This window comes from Phoca vitulina, unplaced genomic scaffold, assembly GCF_004348235.1.
Source record: "Phoca vitulina isolate PV1807 unplaced genomic scaffold, GSC_HSeal_1.0 scaffold14, whole genome shotgun sequence".
Lineage (NCBI taxonomy): Eukaryota > Metazoa > Chordata > Mammalia > Carnivora > Phocidae > Phoca > Phoca vitulina.
The window spans coordinates 22,165,214-22,180,706 of NW_022589717.1; the positions used below are offsets into that span (position 1 = coordinate 22,165,214).

Genomic DNA, 15,493 nt, shown 5'->3' on the forward strand with positions numbered 1-15,493 from the left:
ATTCCACATCAGTGGGCCTCAGTCCCAGCTGCATATGAGAATCATTGAGGATTTTAAAGAAAATGCCAATCACTAGGCACTAGGTCCTTTCCTAGACCAATGAAATCCTCACTTCTGGGAATGGGGCTGGGCCCTTGGCATTTTTAAGGAACTCCCCAGGTAAGTATAATGTGCCGCTGAATTTACACTTGGTGCTAGTTAAGGGAGAGAAGGCTCAGAAGCAGCAGGAACTTAGGTGCTCCACGGTTGAGTGAGTGCCTCCCCCACCCCCATGCCCCGGTCATGTGACCACTGGATCACCTGCTCTGGCATTCCACCATCCGCCCCGGGTCTTCTGGCTCCCAAGAAAGAAATATGCAAATACACAGGGCTGCAGCCCTCCACGGCCTGCCTCCAAGGCTGAAACCCTGAGCGAAGTTTACAAAATTATTTTTTCCATCAGCCCAGAAAGCCAGCAGCCCGGGCTTCCTCATCCTCTTCCCTGAATCAGCTCCGGTGCTGAGCCTGGGAGCCTCGGTTCTCAGGGAGCAACATTAATCTTGAAGGACTACAGAATGTTAAGTGTGGGCTCAGCAGAGGAATAGTTGATAGATTGGAGAAGGGGTTTGATTTCACAATCACACAGACTGGGAAAAACCTTAAAATGGAGGTGGGGGAGTGGGGGGGGGGAAGGATTTAGAGTCTGTTGAAAACAGCACTCTACCGGCGATTTTTTAATCCCACTGGGTTCCATGAAGTCATCCTGATGCTTAGTTTTAGTCAAAGGAGCAAGAAAGACTTCCCTTAATAACCAAGCAAGAAAGAATCAAGTGTTTTCCGTCTCTCTCTTTGGGAAACAAGTAGGTATGTGCACGCTTGAATCTGTCACTGTGCTCCAATTCTGCAGTCATGTGGCTGGCACAGAGATTCGCAGACTTGGTGCCCACAAACAGCTGCACCCTACGGTCCCAGCAGGTGCACGCACAGAGCCCAGCTCAAAAATTCATTGCAAGAACAATGGCGCCGTTATGACGCCGAGGGACAAGGCCTGATACTAAGCACATACTGTACTACAGCTGAGGATGGCAGGAGCTAGAAACTCAGCCCCAGCTCCCTGGGATCTGGCCTTTGGGTCCCAGGATCATATTCACAGACACGGCCACATAGAGCACCCCAGTGATAGCAGCTATAAATGATAAGGCCCAACCAACCAGAGAGTTGGTGGAAATTAAAGAAAAAAAAAATTCCTCCAGAAAATGTATTCCTTTCCTTTTAACATATCTTCTCCTCCTGTGGGCTGCACCTCCACAGTCACCAAGTTTACATTTACATCCAAATATGCACACACAAAAAAAATTACTGATGCATCTCACTCCCCGGTGACTTTGTAACAGGTTGCTAGGTAACAGTGCATACAAGTCAGGTTTCAGGACCTCTAGTAAGCCACCAGAAAATAGCTGCATGGGCCTTTTGCATAAATAGTGTGCATTTGTTATCTGTTTTCTTATGCCAATTGATCAGTCAGTAAATACTCCCACTGCCAAACTGTAAACAAGTCCCATGGATAACTGAGAAAACAGATCACAGTGTGAGGCTTTGGTGCAGTCTTTCACCCCAACCTACCCGACTGGCTTCTCTTGAGTCTCTCCTGTTTGCAGTGCGGGCTCTCAGCAGGCCTTATCTTATGCTCCCTGAGACTGGGTCGGGAGCTAATTACAGCCTGAGCCCAGCAGGAGTAGTGTATCATACACCAAGTGTCTTATCCGAAGACCAATCCTTCCTTCATCCTCTCTCCCCTTCCTCCAGATTTAAAAATTTCTTACAGTCCTGGAGTAAAGGGAGTAACCCCATACTAAGAGCTACTAACCGCCCCTCCCCCCCCCACTTAGTCTCCCCCGGTCTGTTAAGTAAGGAAACATCCCATGTTTAAACCACACCAGTTGAATACGCCATTTGCATTCCCTCCCTTGGGAGTGCACTAGAAGAGCCCAGAAAAGGAGCCCTTTTTGCTATAATACTGGTGAGAGAGACCACCCAGGAAAAACCAGAGACGCACACCCTGCACGCCCCCTCCCCTGCCGGAGGTGAAGCCTAAAGGATCAGCAGCAAAAGGAAAACTAGAATCATGCATTTCCCCACATTTTCAAAAAATGCTTAAATATAAAACTCGAAGACTCTACAAGCACATTTTCCCCTAGATTGGGGTGGGAGAAGGTAGGCGGAGGGGCGGAGAGGAGGAGAGGAGAGAGCCACCCTCCCATGTTCTTCAAGGCCACAGGCAGATCCACTTGGCTTCCTGTGATCTGACCATTTCCAGCGGAGGACTCTGCACTCACGCTGTGGGTTGGCGGGTTGGAGCTCCTGGCTGTAACATTCCCTGCCCCAGTTGACTCCCCGGGTCATTTCTGACGCCTCATTTCCTGTCCCCTACCTTTCCTCATTTCTTCCAACTAGTGTTGTGTGCTCCTGAGGGGCAAAGATCTAGGGTGCTGGGGACATTCCAAGAGACCTGACTGAAGTGTCACTGAGCAAAGGGACTTCCAAGCGAGTGAAGCTGAACCTCTAATTCACCTGGCAATGACATTTAGTGAAATGCGACTCACAGTCCATTTAAAGGAAGGCGGTGACCAATTATTCTCCATTTAAAAGGGTATTGTCAATCTCCAAAGAGCTGAAATGGCATTTGGAAATCATCGTGGGGACTGCCATCTTCACTGAAAGACAGAACCAACTCTCAGCCGACCTTTCCCCACCCACCGCATCTCTTTTACAATTTAAAATCATACTTTTAAAAATGTAACATGTAGCAGCACAATCCCACGTCATGTTTTATCATTCCCAAACAGTCAGGAAAAAGCGTTCCCTCAAGATTGCCACACCCCCTATTCAACTCCACAACTTAATCAGAGAAATTGGGGGAAAAATAAAGGACAAAAAACACAAAGAAACACCATGTGTAATCTGATGATGAATATGAGGTCAATTAATAATAAATTTTTATAACATATTTCATCTTCTTTCCAAAAGGCAGTGGGGTAGTTGGGAAAGAATATTTTTTTAAAAAGTTGTTTGTTCGTTTTTTTTAATTTCACTTTACATGAGGCACCTAAAATAGTTAAATTCATAGAAGCAGAAAGTAGACTAGTGGTTACCAGGGGCTGTGGGGAGAGCGGAATGGGGAATTATTGTTTAATGGGTATGAGGTTCGGTTTGGGATGACGAAAAGGTTCTGGAGATTGATGGTGGTAATGGTTACACAATAGGAATGTACTTAATGCCAAAGAACTGTCTACTTAAAAATGGTTAAAATGGTAAATTTCATGTTAGGCATATTTTATTACAATAAAAATTTTTCTAGTGGAAAAAATAATGTAAAGATAATCTTTCATTTGCACAAATTTTAAAACTATAATTCCTAACAGTAGTCTCTGTATATATGTCTTTTAAAACTCTTTCAAATTAAGGCAATAAAAAACTTGCATAATGCAAAATGAGACGTTCCGTACGAGCACTTTAAAAGAACCAAATGCAGAGACAAGTTAAATATGGCCCAAGGTCACACAAAGAACTATCACCAACTTGGCTGACCATGTGACCTGTCCCCCACAACAAGAACCCATAAAGGGGAAAAACCGGAAGGAAATCAACAAGCCCTGTTGTTTCTAGACCCAAACCACAGCAATGTCTACTTCCAAAGGACTGGGGGGGGGGGGAAGAAAAAGTCAAGGAGAGAATTTATGAAAGTGCAAACGATTAGAATTTAAAGGGACCTTGAAATCATCTAGTACTACCAGCTCATTTTACAGATGAGAATCCTGGTAGAGAAAGAGAGAAAGAGAGAGAGAATACAACCCTATTGAAGTACCTGACAGCTTCATGAGAAAATCAGACGCCATCTTAACAGAGATGTCCTGGCTGAACAATGCTGACGCACTGTTGGCCACATACTCGGAGGGGTCTTTCAGCTTTGTGTGGTTGGCCGGCCTGTCGGCAGCATTCAGAGTAAAGGAGGTTGGCAGGCCGTTATCTTCCTTGGGTTCCTCCTTCACCAGCAAAGGCGAGACGCCAGCCCCACCCTGGCTAGTCCTCTCTGGAGTGTTGGACGTCATCATGGTCCCCACTAGCTCTGTCCCTCCTCCTTCCCTTTGCTGCCCCAGGCAGGCACTGTCACTGAGGTGGGGAGATCCCTTGACATCTGGGTCTGGGATCTCCTCCTTCACCTTGGCTTCTGTCCTCAGGAAATGCTGATGGCAACGCATGTGGAGTTTCAGGCTGAAGTGGCGTGAGGAAGTGAAAGGGCATAGCTGGCACTGAAAGGTCTCTCCCCGGTCCTGGTGCTGATGAACCTGACGAAGAAGCAAGAAGAATGAGCTCTCCACCATGTGCTTACGGAAAATGCCTTGTTGTATATCCAGACTACTCATCAACCATTTCCTCACAGTACCAAGGGCTGGCCCAGGAAACAGAATCACCAGAGCAGCATTTCGTTACCGTGCTCCAGCTAATGAGGTCCGTCCCTAAACATAATGCGGATCCACGTAGCTTAAGAGCCCATGAATAGAGCCACACTCACAACGGAGGATGCTGTCTGCCAATGGAGGCTGTTTTCAGGTGAATCCTCCTAATATTCTAGTCATCTCATCTTGGTGGGTCTTCAGAGAAAATATAAACCCAACACAGTGCGAACTTACATAATTACCAGTTGGGGGTCAAAAGAGGCAACCTGTCAAGTAATTCCTCTCACAATAATAATAAGTTGCACATACCCGATTATTGTCACTCAGAGAATTAGTTCTGTTTTGCAAATGGTAATTTCAATTTTCAAAACGCTTCTCTAGGTAATTAAGAATTGTGGAAAATGAGGTCTCCGGGGTATTCCCGTTTCATAGACAGGGAGACTGAGACCCCAGAGTAAGTGGCTTGAGCAAAATCACATACGAAGCAAGCAAAGTAGAGTGTGAGAAAAACCAAGGTCTGATCCCCACCAAGTATTCTCGGCAAGATGAAACCAATGTTTCCAAATGTGGTTCTATCGGGCTCCAGATTCTGCTGTCTGCAATGAAAGAGTGCAGACTTTTAAATCCAGTTCCAGTCTTGCAGGCACAGTACCTGTAAAAAATTGGAAGAAGCTTTTTTCTTCCTGTCCCTACCAAATGTAGTGCTTGAAAAAGTGAGGAAATCAATCACTAGACTGAGCCAGGCTTCGAGCTGGCAGGTGCTCGTCAGCTCGTAACTTCCCCATTGAGCTCTGCCAATGTACTTCAGTGCTGACCTGCTACACCCTGCTATTTCAGGACTGCCCCTCCCTTGCGTAGAAACTGCCAATTGTGTAGATTTGGGCCAAATGATTCGGGGAGCTGTGGGATCTGGACAAGCAAGTGACTGGGATTCAAAACCAAAACAGAACTGACACCTCATCTTCCAGGGGTGACCTAAGCGGGATTTGAACCCAGGTCTAACGAAGGTTAAAGGCTAGTTCGTTAATTCACTGCACCACCTGGCCCCTCTGTGTAGGCTTCCTTTCCAAGAGAGCAAGTTTTACTACAGCTGTTTACGCATTCTGAATGCAATCCAAAAGCATTATTCACCAGCCAAAACATACTTTTAAATAATGTTGAGTGACCAACAAAAGCAAAGAAATTAAAAGTTAATGGTGAGATCCTGTTGCTACAGCACCCCACTGTGGCTTTTTGAAAAAAACAGCTGAAGAGATTCTGGGTCCCCCAAAGCATGCATTTCTCAGAAATAACCATATAAATTTCAATTCAGTTGCAGCAAGGCCTTGCTCATTAAAAGGCTTCCCCTCTGCCAGGTCGGGAGGGGTTGGGGGGTTCGGGACGCGTTTGTCACTGGTTGTTAACATCACCTCTCTCTGTTCTTTCACAACAAAGGGATTTCAGTCTGGAGCTGATCATTTCATTTTGCTTTCTCACAGAATCCTGAAGATTCCCCACCATCTCCTCCACCCAATTCCCGCAGGAGCAGGGCACCTTGAGGGCTCGGGTCACAGCCCCACAGGACCCTGACAGGTGCTGCCTAGAGCATGCCCGGAACCAGGTGGTAAAGGTCACGAGGCAGAACGCTTCCGTCGTCCCGGGAGCAGTGCAATGGGGCAGATTCCATTTCAGAAGTGTCCTTACATCTATTGACCCGGGAGAGGAGAGGAGCTAATCCAAGAACAGAAGCTCCGGAAGCAGCTTCTGGAAGAAGGAAAAGGACAGAGAGGGAGCCCAAGTTCTAAAGTCGAAAGGGAGCCCTGGACTGAAAAGCGTCTGTGCGCAAGTATTTTTACGTGGCTTCTTTTGCACCAGATCCTGGCCTTGCTATATTTAGTTGTGGAAAAATCAGTGTCGGTTTCAAGGAGGAACAGGGGCCGTGGTGTTGATTCTCGAACTTGTCATTTTATTTGAGCTACACCTTCCCAAAGGGGCGAGATGTCGCATTGGGCCTTTGAGAGAAGTATTCCCTATGTCCTACCGCTGAGTTTCTTCCCTTCTGTCCTGACAGAAAAGCACTTTCTGTGATGATTTTTAATCTCTTTAGCCTAACATTGGCTTTAAAACCCTTTGAAGTCCGCTAACATGAAGAAACGCTTGTCTAAAGCATATCATTCTTTCCAGGCCACACAGAGACATGCTGATGGACTGGTCATTTTGCAGCAAGAGCACCTAAGGGGTGGGAAAGAGAAGGCACTGTTACATCATAAGGTCTGTCTCCCGGTGGCGGTGGGATGAACCTGAGGAAGCTTTGACACACACCTGCTCCAGCCCCTTAGGGGACCGGGCCGGGCAGGGAAGGAGCCTCCTCAGGAGTCACAGCCCCTTAAGTGGCAGGCCCCAGACCAGCAGGACTCAGCGCTCTGACCCTTGCCCAGTTTCTTGCCATTACTTCACCACTGTGCTTTATTTTAACAGTCCTCACCTTTTCTGTTCCATCTTGGCTTATGAATTTCGTATTTAATTCCTATATGCTCACTCATCCAGGAAAGTTGTAAAAGACTTAATGGAAATCTAAGATAACCCTGAGGAAGCTGGAGGCATTTACAAGCTCCTTCCTCAGCTGCCCATAAAAATGTTGGCGAGATATACGGAGGAGGAAAAGGCGGGTTTAAAAAAAAAAAAAAATGTACAGTGCCCAGCACCGAGTGGGAACACAGTAAATACTGTCCTTGTTGAACAAATGAAGTAGAATCCCAATTCGTCTTAACTAAGTCAATAGCATCAATATGGAAGGATATCCCTTAGAATGATTATGGTTATTTCTGTGTGATGGGATCGAGGGTCAATTTCATATTCTTGTCATTTACCGGTTTTCCTAAATTGTCACCATTAAAGATTTATCATGAAAAGAAAAAGGCAATAAAATTTAGAATAATTTTTTGTCCGACGTCATTACTTTATTTCCAAATGTAAACGCTAACTCCGAGAACTCTTGGATGAAAATGACCGGGTTAGCTACATTTCCTGGGTGTGCTCTGTGCCGGGCACTGTATTCAGTTGCTTTATGTCCATTATCTCATTTAACCCTTATAACGACTCCAGACTCCAGGTGACAGATCGGATGATTATCTCCACGAGTGGAAATGAAGGCTGGGAGAGGTTAAATGATTCGCCCCAAGTCTCACAGCTACTAAAAGTCGTGGAACTGAGATTCTAACTGAGGTCTTTCTGACCCCGCACTCAGTGTGAGATCTTAATCTACAGGCAACAATGCCCCCACTTCACAGGCTGGATTTGTTGTAGAAAATCCATTCATATTTTTAGTCTCTGGCGAATGCAGCAGCAGATGTCTAGTCACAAGACCACCACAACTCTACCCCTACGTAGACTGTGTTTACAAAATGTCTCAAAATTAAAGTACGTCAAGTCAAAACAAAAGCATGGATTCTTTAAAGAAAGAAAATGGCCCATCGGTGAGGTGGAGAACAGAGAAAAGAAAGAGTACACCATTTGATAAAATTAAACTTGCATGAGCCCTTCTCACACTTCCCTTATCAAAAGCTCAGAGTCGTAGCTCAACAGGTTAGGACACTATGAGTCTGAATAAAGTAGTAATTTCACACAACTGCTTTATTGTACCGGTTATTGATTTGTTCTGAAAGCATTCTGAGACCCCGCGACCCGCAAAGCCCTTGCAGCTCTCATCTGTAACACTGTCATGGCCGACCGTCTGTATCATCAAGGCACCCAACTCATCTCCCTGTAGTTTCAGGGTCAGTACTTCCTGCTATTGAAAACCCAGCTTTTTTTTTTCCATGGGTTTATAAATAGGTTGTTTTATGTGACCCTGAGCTGAAACCAAGCTTACAAGGTGTCAGGCTAGATGCAAGTTTTCTGCTCACCGAAGCTTTAAATTTGCCAGACCTGATTTCTAAACACAGCGTAGGACACAGTAACGAAAACAAATTTTAGTTTTAAAGGCATTCCTTTTGAAGTCTCATCCTGCTAATGAAATCCACTTTGCAGGTATAAAATACGAGATTTTGCTTTGGGAAGAGGTGATAGAGGATGACGAGGGGAATGGAAAACCTAAGTAGGCTCAGTAAAATCCAACCAACCAGAACTCCTGGTGTTCAATGGATTCTGAAGATGAAGGGCAAGCTAATCCCAGGAGAAAAAGGCAAATGACAGAATACAAATTACATCATGGATTTAATTTTTCTTTTTAATCTTCTAAGCTATCTCCTAAAATCAGGAGAGGTTCTGTCTGATCACACTTTTTTAGAACTACAGTTCTATACAGTCATCACTGATCTATTCAGACGGATTAGACTACAAGGTTTTGAAAAAAAGCAAATATCTTGATTATGTACATTCACTACGCTTCTTATGGCAGGAAAGTAAAAACGTTATAAACAACGTCAACAGCCAAGCTGTACTGAAAATATCAATGGGAAAATAAAGGTGTTCAAAGACAGTTATCGAAATTAAATAACTTACTATTGAACATTTCTGTGTCAGATAACTTTGCTAACATTATCTCCTTAAATACGCATGACAACGCTTCCAGATAAACATTATCGTTCTCATTGAACAGATGAGAAAATTGAGAGCCTAAAGTTCATTTGCTCAAGGCCACTTAGCTAGTAAGTTGCACAATAAGATTTAAATGCAGGTCTATCAAATTCAAGAGCCCATGCTCTTTTGATCTCGTGATTTTCTTCCTTGGATTTCAGAGAAAACCTTTATTAGTAATGGGGTCTGCCAGCAAGATTTCAAGATGATTAAGTTTTCTCCATGTCACATAAGAGTGAAACACAGTTGTTTTTAATAAGACAGTGAAAACAATGTTCTTAAATGTTTGGTAACTGTGATCCTGGGAGTTAGGACAGCACACACACAGACAACCTTGGGAGGACCCAGTCTTGTCAGGAATAGCAACCCCAAGCCTCACACAGGGTGAAAGCTAGAGCCCAGGTGTCTTTCAAGGTCCTCACACCTCCTATAAGGAGCCTCTGGGTGTTCCTGTGGGTTTGTAAGCTGAAGAGCAAAGCAACAGCAGAAGAGGGTGGACCCCTCTCTGGAGCACAGGTCCAGCAGCCCGTCCTGCACTGGTCTTTCCTGCTCCTTGCTCTTCCCTAAGTCTTCCTCCCAGCGTCCCAGACATGCATTGCCATGCAAGGCTAAGGTAGGCTGCTGTTCCCCAATAGGAAAGGGCCCTACATTACGTCTATTGTTTGGATACCGAAGCTTCTCTTTGCCTTTAAAAAGGACGGGAGTAGCATTACAAAGGAGACCCTTCGCCACATGCTTCATTGGGTGCTGCACCCGACCTCGAGACAATGAGCACTACATTCCGTAGGATCCACCGATGGCCCCTCTCCTGCCTCGAAGCCTCCTGCACTGGACCGTGTGCAAGAGCTCCGGCTGCGCCTGCCTCTCTGGGAGGCCCGTCTGCAGGTGGCTTACCTTCATGTGGGATTTGAGATTGTCCTTGCGAGCACAGCGGAATGGACAGAGAGGACACTGATGACTTTTTAAACCTGTGTGAATCACCATGTGCCGCTTCCAGTAACTCTTCCTTTTGATAACCAAACCACATATCGGACACTGGAAAGGCTTTCCGCTTTCCTCTTCTGAAGCTTGGAAGAGGGAGAAAGAAAGAAAAATTGAGGAAAACAAAAAGGTACACTGCATCCAGCACTGATTCACATGCATTGCCAAGTAGAGAGCACTAAAAATGATTTGGTGTTTTCCCTGGGCAATTCCAAGACTTTATCCACCAGGAAGTTTTATCACTGCTTTTCTCCAAGTAGAAACCCATGTTCATCTCATTACTTCCATGTGGGTTCCATCTTTCAAAATCTGACCATGCTGCCGTGTGACGGTCTTACTTTCAAAGGCCATCCCACACCTAGGAAGGCGTCTGCAAAAGGGCTTTGCCTGGCCTGACCTAGTTCAGCCCAGAAAAGCTTGACTTCAGGGGCTTTGTTTCCTGAAGGAAACCACCAGGCTTGAGGCCATATTTGAATTCCTAACTTAGAAAACAGCAAGAAATAAAGACAAATCAAATGGGACAGGGAATGATGCACTGCACCACGCTGAAAACCAAACAGCCATCATAAACCTCACAAACCGAACTCCAACGGAGACAAATTTTAGGATCCCTCTGTTGACTTGTTTAGTTATGTCTTGAGCAAACGCCAGTGCCAATTTGGCCATCAAGGGGTCTTAAGGTCAGGGTTTTTCACCCACTTATTTCTGTCCCTCTGGTTGTCACTAACAAGATCCATTGCCTTCCTCTGCCCCGGGCCCCACCACCCACCCGCTTGGGGAAGAGCTACAACAAGGCAGTCACAAATGCTTCAGTTTTTCAGGAAAGCAAACAAACCAACTACTTCCTCCAAGGAAAGCTAAGATAACTCTCTCCTCCTCCATTCCCACAGGAAAGGGTCTCCACTGTGACACTGTGTTGCTACCCTCTGGTTCATCAATTTCTATTGCTCAGTGCCGTACTAGCTTCTGCAATTGGGGGATATAGTAAATCAAAACAAGTAAAGTTGAAGACTCAGACCTTCCTTTCTTCATCATGAGGGATCCAAAATATTTCCAAACTGATTAAATAAGTCGTAATATACTTATAAAATATATGGAGCCATTTTCAAAAATGAACTAGATCTATAGATGCTGACATAGAAACATACCCAAGATATTAGAGTTAGTGGATAAAGCAAGATAGGAACTTATATTTAGGCAGATTCTATTTTTGTTTTCTAAAAAAATGAGAATCGATTGTTGCTAATACAGTGACGTGAAAGGCTGATAGAAAACTTTATAAAGGATGGATCAAGCTGACAACACCTAACGCCACTCATTAAGTTTAACATCACTGAAAAGGGGACAGACATCATGGGCCTTCTGATAAGCCACCTATGAAATTTTTTGTATTCCTGTATTCCTAGGAATACAAAAAATTTAATCAAGCCTCTATATAACTAGAAGTTTACCAGAAATACAGGTGGTTAAAATAGCAACAACAGAGTAAACCCACATGCCCAGGGGACAGAATCAGCCAAATCCAGAATGTGGGAAATTCTACAGGACAGATGACAGTCTCTTCAAGGAAATGGCACTAGGGAAAGGGACATGCTTATGGAGACATATCAAGCAAATACAAGGTGTGAAGCTGATTTTGATCCTGACTCGAACAAAGCAATTATGAAAAGACACTTCCGAGATAACTGAAGGAATACTGATTGTAACCCAGGTGTTCCATAAAATCATGAAACCATCATTGATCCCGTTCGATGTGATAATAGTTACTGTGGTTATTATTTTTTTTTAAAGTTCTTCTCTTTTGGAGATAATATACATGGTAATACTTACAGGCAAATGGATAGAGGTCTGGGATTTGCCTTTAAATGCTTGAGCAAAAAAAGACAGAGTAGAAAGAACGGGATGAGTAAATGAAACAAGAAATGATATCCTTTTATTTATATGAAAATGGTCCGGAAGCATACCCAAGAAACCATTAAGCAGTTACCTTTGAAGAACTGTGGATTAAAAGGAAGGGGTCGGAGAGGGAAACTTTTGTTTTTATTTTATATTCTTCTATACTCACTGGATTTTTTAATGCGCACATTACTTTTATAATTTTAAAAGGATATATTCTCATGTGTAAACTTTAAAATCATCTTATTATTTATTCATCGAGTCAACTGAGTCTCTATATGCAAAGGACCACTTATCATGGATGAAACCAGAAGGGTTCTGGAATACACTTAGGGCATTCCAAAAATTCTATTTTACTATGACAGGTATAATAAGCAATATTGGTTACCCTAACCAAGCAACCTAAAAAAGAATCTGCTAAAAATATACCTTCAAGTCTGGAAATTCTACTTGTGATGTTTCCGTCCCAAGCATTTCCTTTTCTGATTGGGGGATGGGGTGGGATGGAGGGTTCTTTCGCTCTAGGACAAGCACACTTTGTAGAGGTCTATAAACATTTTTTTTTTTTTATTAACCTGCCTTTAGCTTTCCTGCTGTTTTTTGTTGATTGCTTTTGCTGACCTAGAGTCCTATCTCTAATTTGGCCTCTCATTTTCTATCCTTCATTGTCGTTTCTTCCACTCTGGTATCTTGATCACAAAGACTACACATTGAACAATAGATCTGAGAGAAAAGGCTGAACCAGGCCTCTAGGTGAGATTATTGTCATAAACCAGAGGGGGGAAAATGATAATGATGTCTCTTTGGGGTTGTAAGAACATCAAAATAGTAAGAAAGACATACACAAACAGGCTGCCCCTAATCTCCATTTTCAACCTGCAAACTGCCTAATTTTACAGAATTGTCTGGGAGAGGACAGAAAAACAGAGATGTCCTCCACTAATCTGAGGTTTAATGGCACATCACAGGAAGGCAATAAAAAGGCATTAACTGACAAAAGGAACATGGCCAGCGCCCCCCGGACACCCCACTTTGCTTAATATGACCAATATCTTCCTTATTTTTTCTGACAACCCCCCCCCCCAGTGTGTATTACAGAGCACACTACATTAAATCCTGCATATTAGCATTTCATATAAATCTATTTTATTTTGGAGCTATGCTTCCTTTGTTTTAATTAATACCAAAAGACACACGAATCATGTACAAATTAGGGTGTCCTTGCATTGACTGGGAAAAGAATTAGAATACTCATAACGAAGAGAAACTAACAGCAAGATATGTGTCGAAGCACTACACTATTATAACTGTTTGAAAATTTTAACTGATCACGGCAGGAAAGGAAGAAGACACAAGCCAAATGCTAAAAATAACCATAATACAATGATCGATTTTCAAAGTTGGCCATTAATCTCTCCTGGTACACGTGCATTTTTATTTATTAAACATTTTTTGATATTTTAGTAGGATGCCCTCCCTGTCTAAGGGAGGAAGTAAGGATGTATTCTAGTTTGTATGCCAAACTATTTTCAAGGAACTGACAGCTGTAAATTTCACTCAAATTTAGAGCCTAAGGAAATATGACCACTTCCTCAGACTGAACCACACATTCTTAAGGCAATAGGATCGAAATGTTCATTATTTCACCTAGTTCACAACTGTCTGAAAAACAATTTCCCCCAAATAGATCACTATCTGGTTAATATCACCACAAACAAAACTAAATCCCACCAAATGCTAACAGACCCAGTGGCATGGATAGTTGCTACTTTGCTTCTTTGAAGAATACACATTCTCCTCACAGACAACAGTATTATTGGAATAAGAGAGATAATAAATGTGTGTAAAACGCCTGTCACACAGTAAATGAAAGCTACTGGTAGTAGCTGTTGCAATAATAGTAGTGATGATAAGCTCTAGTCGTACCTTCCAAAGCTCTCACAGGAGAGCAGATGTAAATTTAAACAACTGACATCACATAAATACGGAGCTCAGGGCCTGGCCCAAAATGGTGGTTTGTCACAGGAGCCTGGAGAAAATAAAGGAGCAGGAGTCCACTGTGCTACGCAGGTAGGGTCCAGCTCAGCCTCTAGGCAGAACTCTGATGGTCAAATTCAGCTCAGCAGGGAAAAGAGAGAAGTGGAAAAGACAGAAGGGGAGGAAGGGGCGGGAGGGGCGATTGGCTGGGGCAAGGCTAGAGGTCTTTACCTGTGTGTCTCCAGCACCCAGACAGTGCTGGGTATGATGTGCAATTCAATAAATGTGTGTTGGACTGTAATGAGAGTAATTGGAAAGGGCTTGGTCAAGAGAGTATCAAAAAGTGAAATGAGTGCTGGAAATGGAAGAAAAGGGTACAGGAAGCTGCCAGCAAGTCCCAGTGGATGCAGTGTCAGCCCAAGAGTGCATTCTTTTCACATAGCACGCCGATACATGTCTCAAATGAATGGGTGTGGAGAGATGTTCATGTACTTACATCTCACCTATTTCCAAAATGAATTTGGAGCAGCTGATATTTAAAATGCATGCAGTATGACTACACCATTAGTAAGGTACAATGGAAAATGTTTAGACTATTTACAATGGACAAGATCTACCCAAGGCAGAGATAATCTTGTGGGAGGTTTGAGGGTGAATTTTAAGAAGCAAGATAGTTAATTCAAAAAATAGAAAAAAAAAAATTATGTTTGTTTTGAGTTGACAGACAGAGTTCAAGAATAAGAAAGGAAAAGCAAGGAATCTTAACACAGGAAGGAATCTTGGAGATCACTCCCAACTAGCTCAGTTTATAGATGAGGAAGCTGAACTAAGGTATAGGCTTAAAATCCCTCTGCTAGTTAGTGGCAGAGTTGGGATTAGAGCCAATATCTTCACTTCTGGTTTGGTCTTCTACCCTGCTGTTATATATAAATCCATAAAGCAATAACAACACATATCACTGGGGGGAAGAAGTCATGGAGGCTTTCATTAACTTACTTGCTTTAACTCAAGGTAGGAATTTTTAAAACCAATGTAACTGTTTTGTAGGCCTTGAAATTAAACTTTCTCTTATTAGATCCTATGTAGCAATTTGCAGAAAAATCGAGCTAATCTGCAAGTCCTCTGCAGGTAGTATCTGCATATACACCTTACCATACACGTCAAAGGAATTCAAGACGCCAGGTGACCCTGGGTATGCATAACCCTCATCACCAACTCCACTCCAGGCCTATCAACCCACCAGTGCACATCTGTGTACTCCTTCCTAACAATATACAGGGAATTAATATCTTTTAATAGAATTTCATGGGCATGTCTCTCAAATGCTATTTCAGGGTGTAAAAAACTATGTTAGCAATGGATATCACTGGATTTATCTGTTGTTATTGACTTTGATGTTATTAATGCATATTTTAACGATTGCTAAGTATTCAATAAAACTAAGAAGTTTTAGATAGCTGTCTATCTAGACTAGAGGCAGTCTACGTTTAAATCGCTGGGGAAATAAAACTGAGGTTGGTGACAGATAGTTCTGAATCTTGATTAAAAAGTGAATTTTCTAAACAAGTTCCTGTCTTGTGATCACTCCCAGATTATGGCTCTAGTAACCATGGACCTAATGGGAGTAGAGGAGGAGGTTACCTCAC

General features: G+C 43.2%; 1 protein-coding gene across 6 annotated transcripts in view; it reads right to left on the reverse strand.

The window, feature by feature from the left end:
* ZNF827 (zinc finger protein 827) overlaps nt 1-15,493 on the reverse strand; it is a 165,361-nt gene that overhangs the window by 115,221 nt on the left and 34,647 nt on the right. For all 6 annotated transcript variants that reach the window (XM_032412937.1, XM_032412938.1, XM_032412936.1 and 3 more), the window contains 2 exons: nt 9,888-10,060; nt 3,845-4,325 (listed from right to left, as the gene is read on the reverse strand). In XM_032412937.1, coding sequence (XP_032268828.1) covers nt 3,845-4,325; nt 9,888-10,060 — 654 coding nt within the window. The remainder of the gene's footprint in view (nt 1-3,844; nt 4,326-9,887; nt 10,061-15,493) is intronic.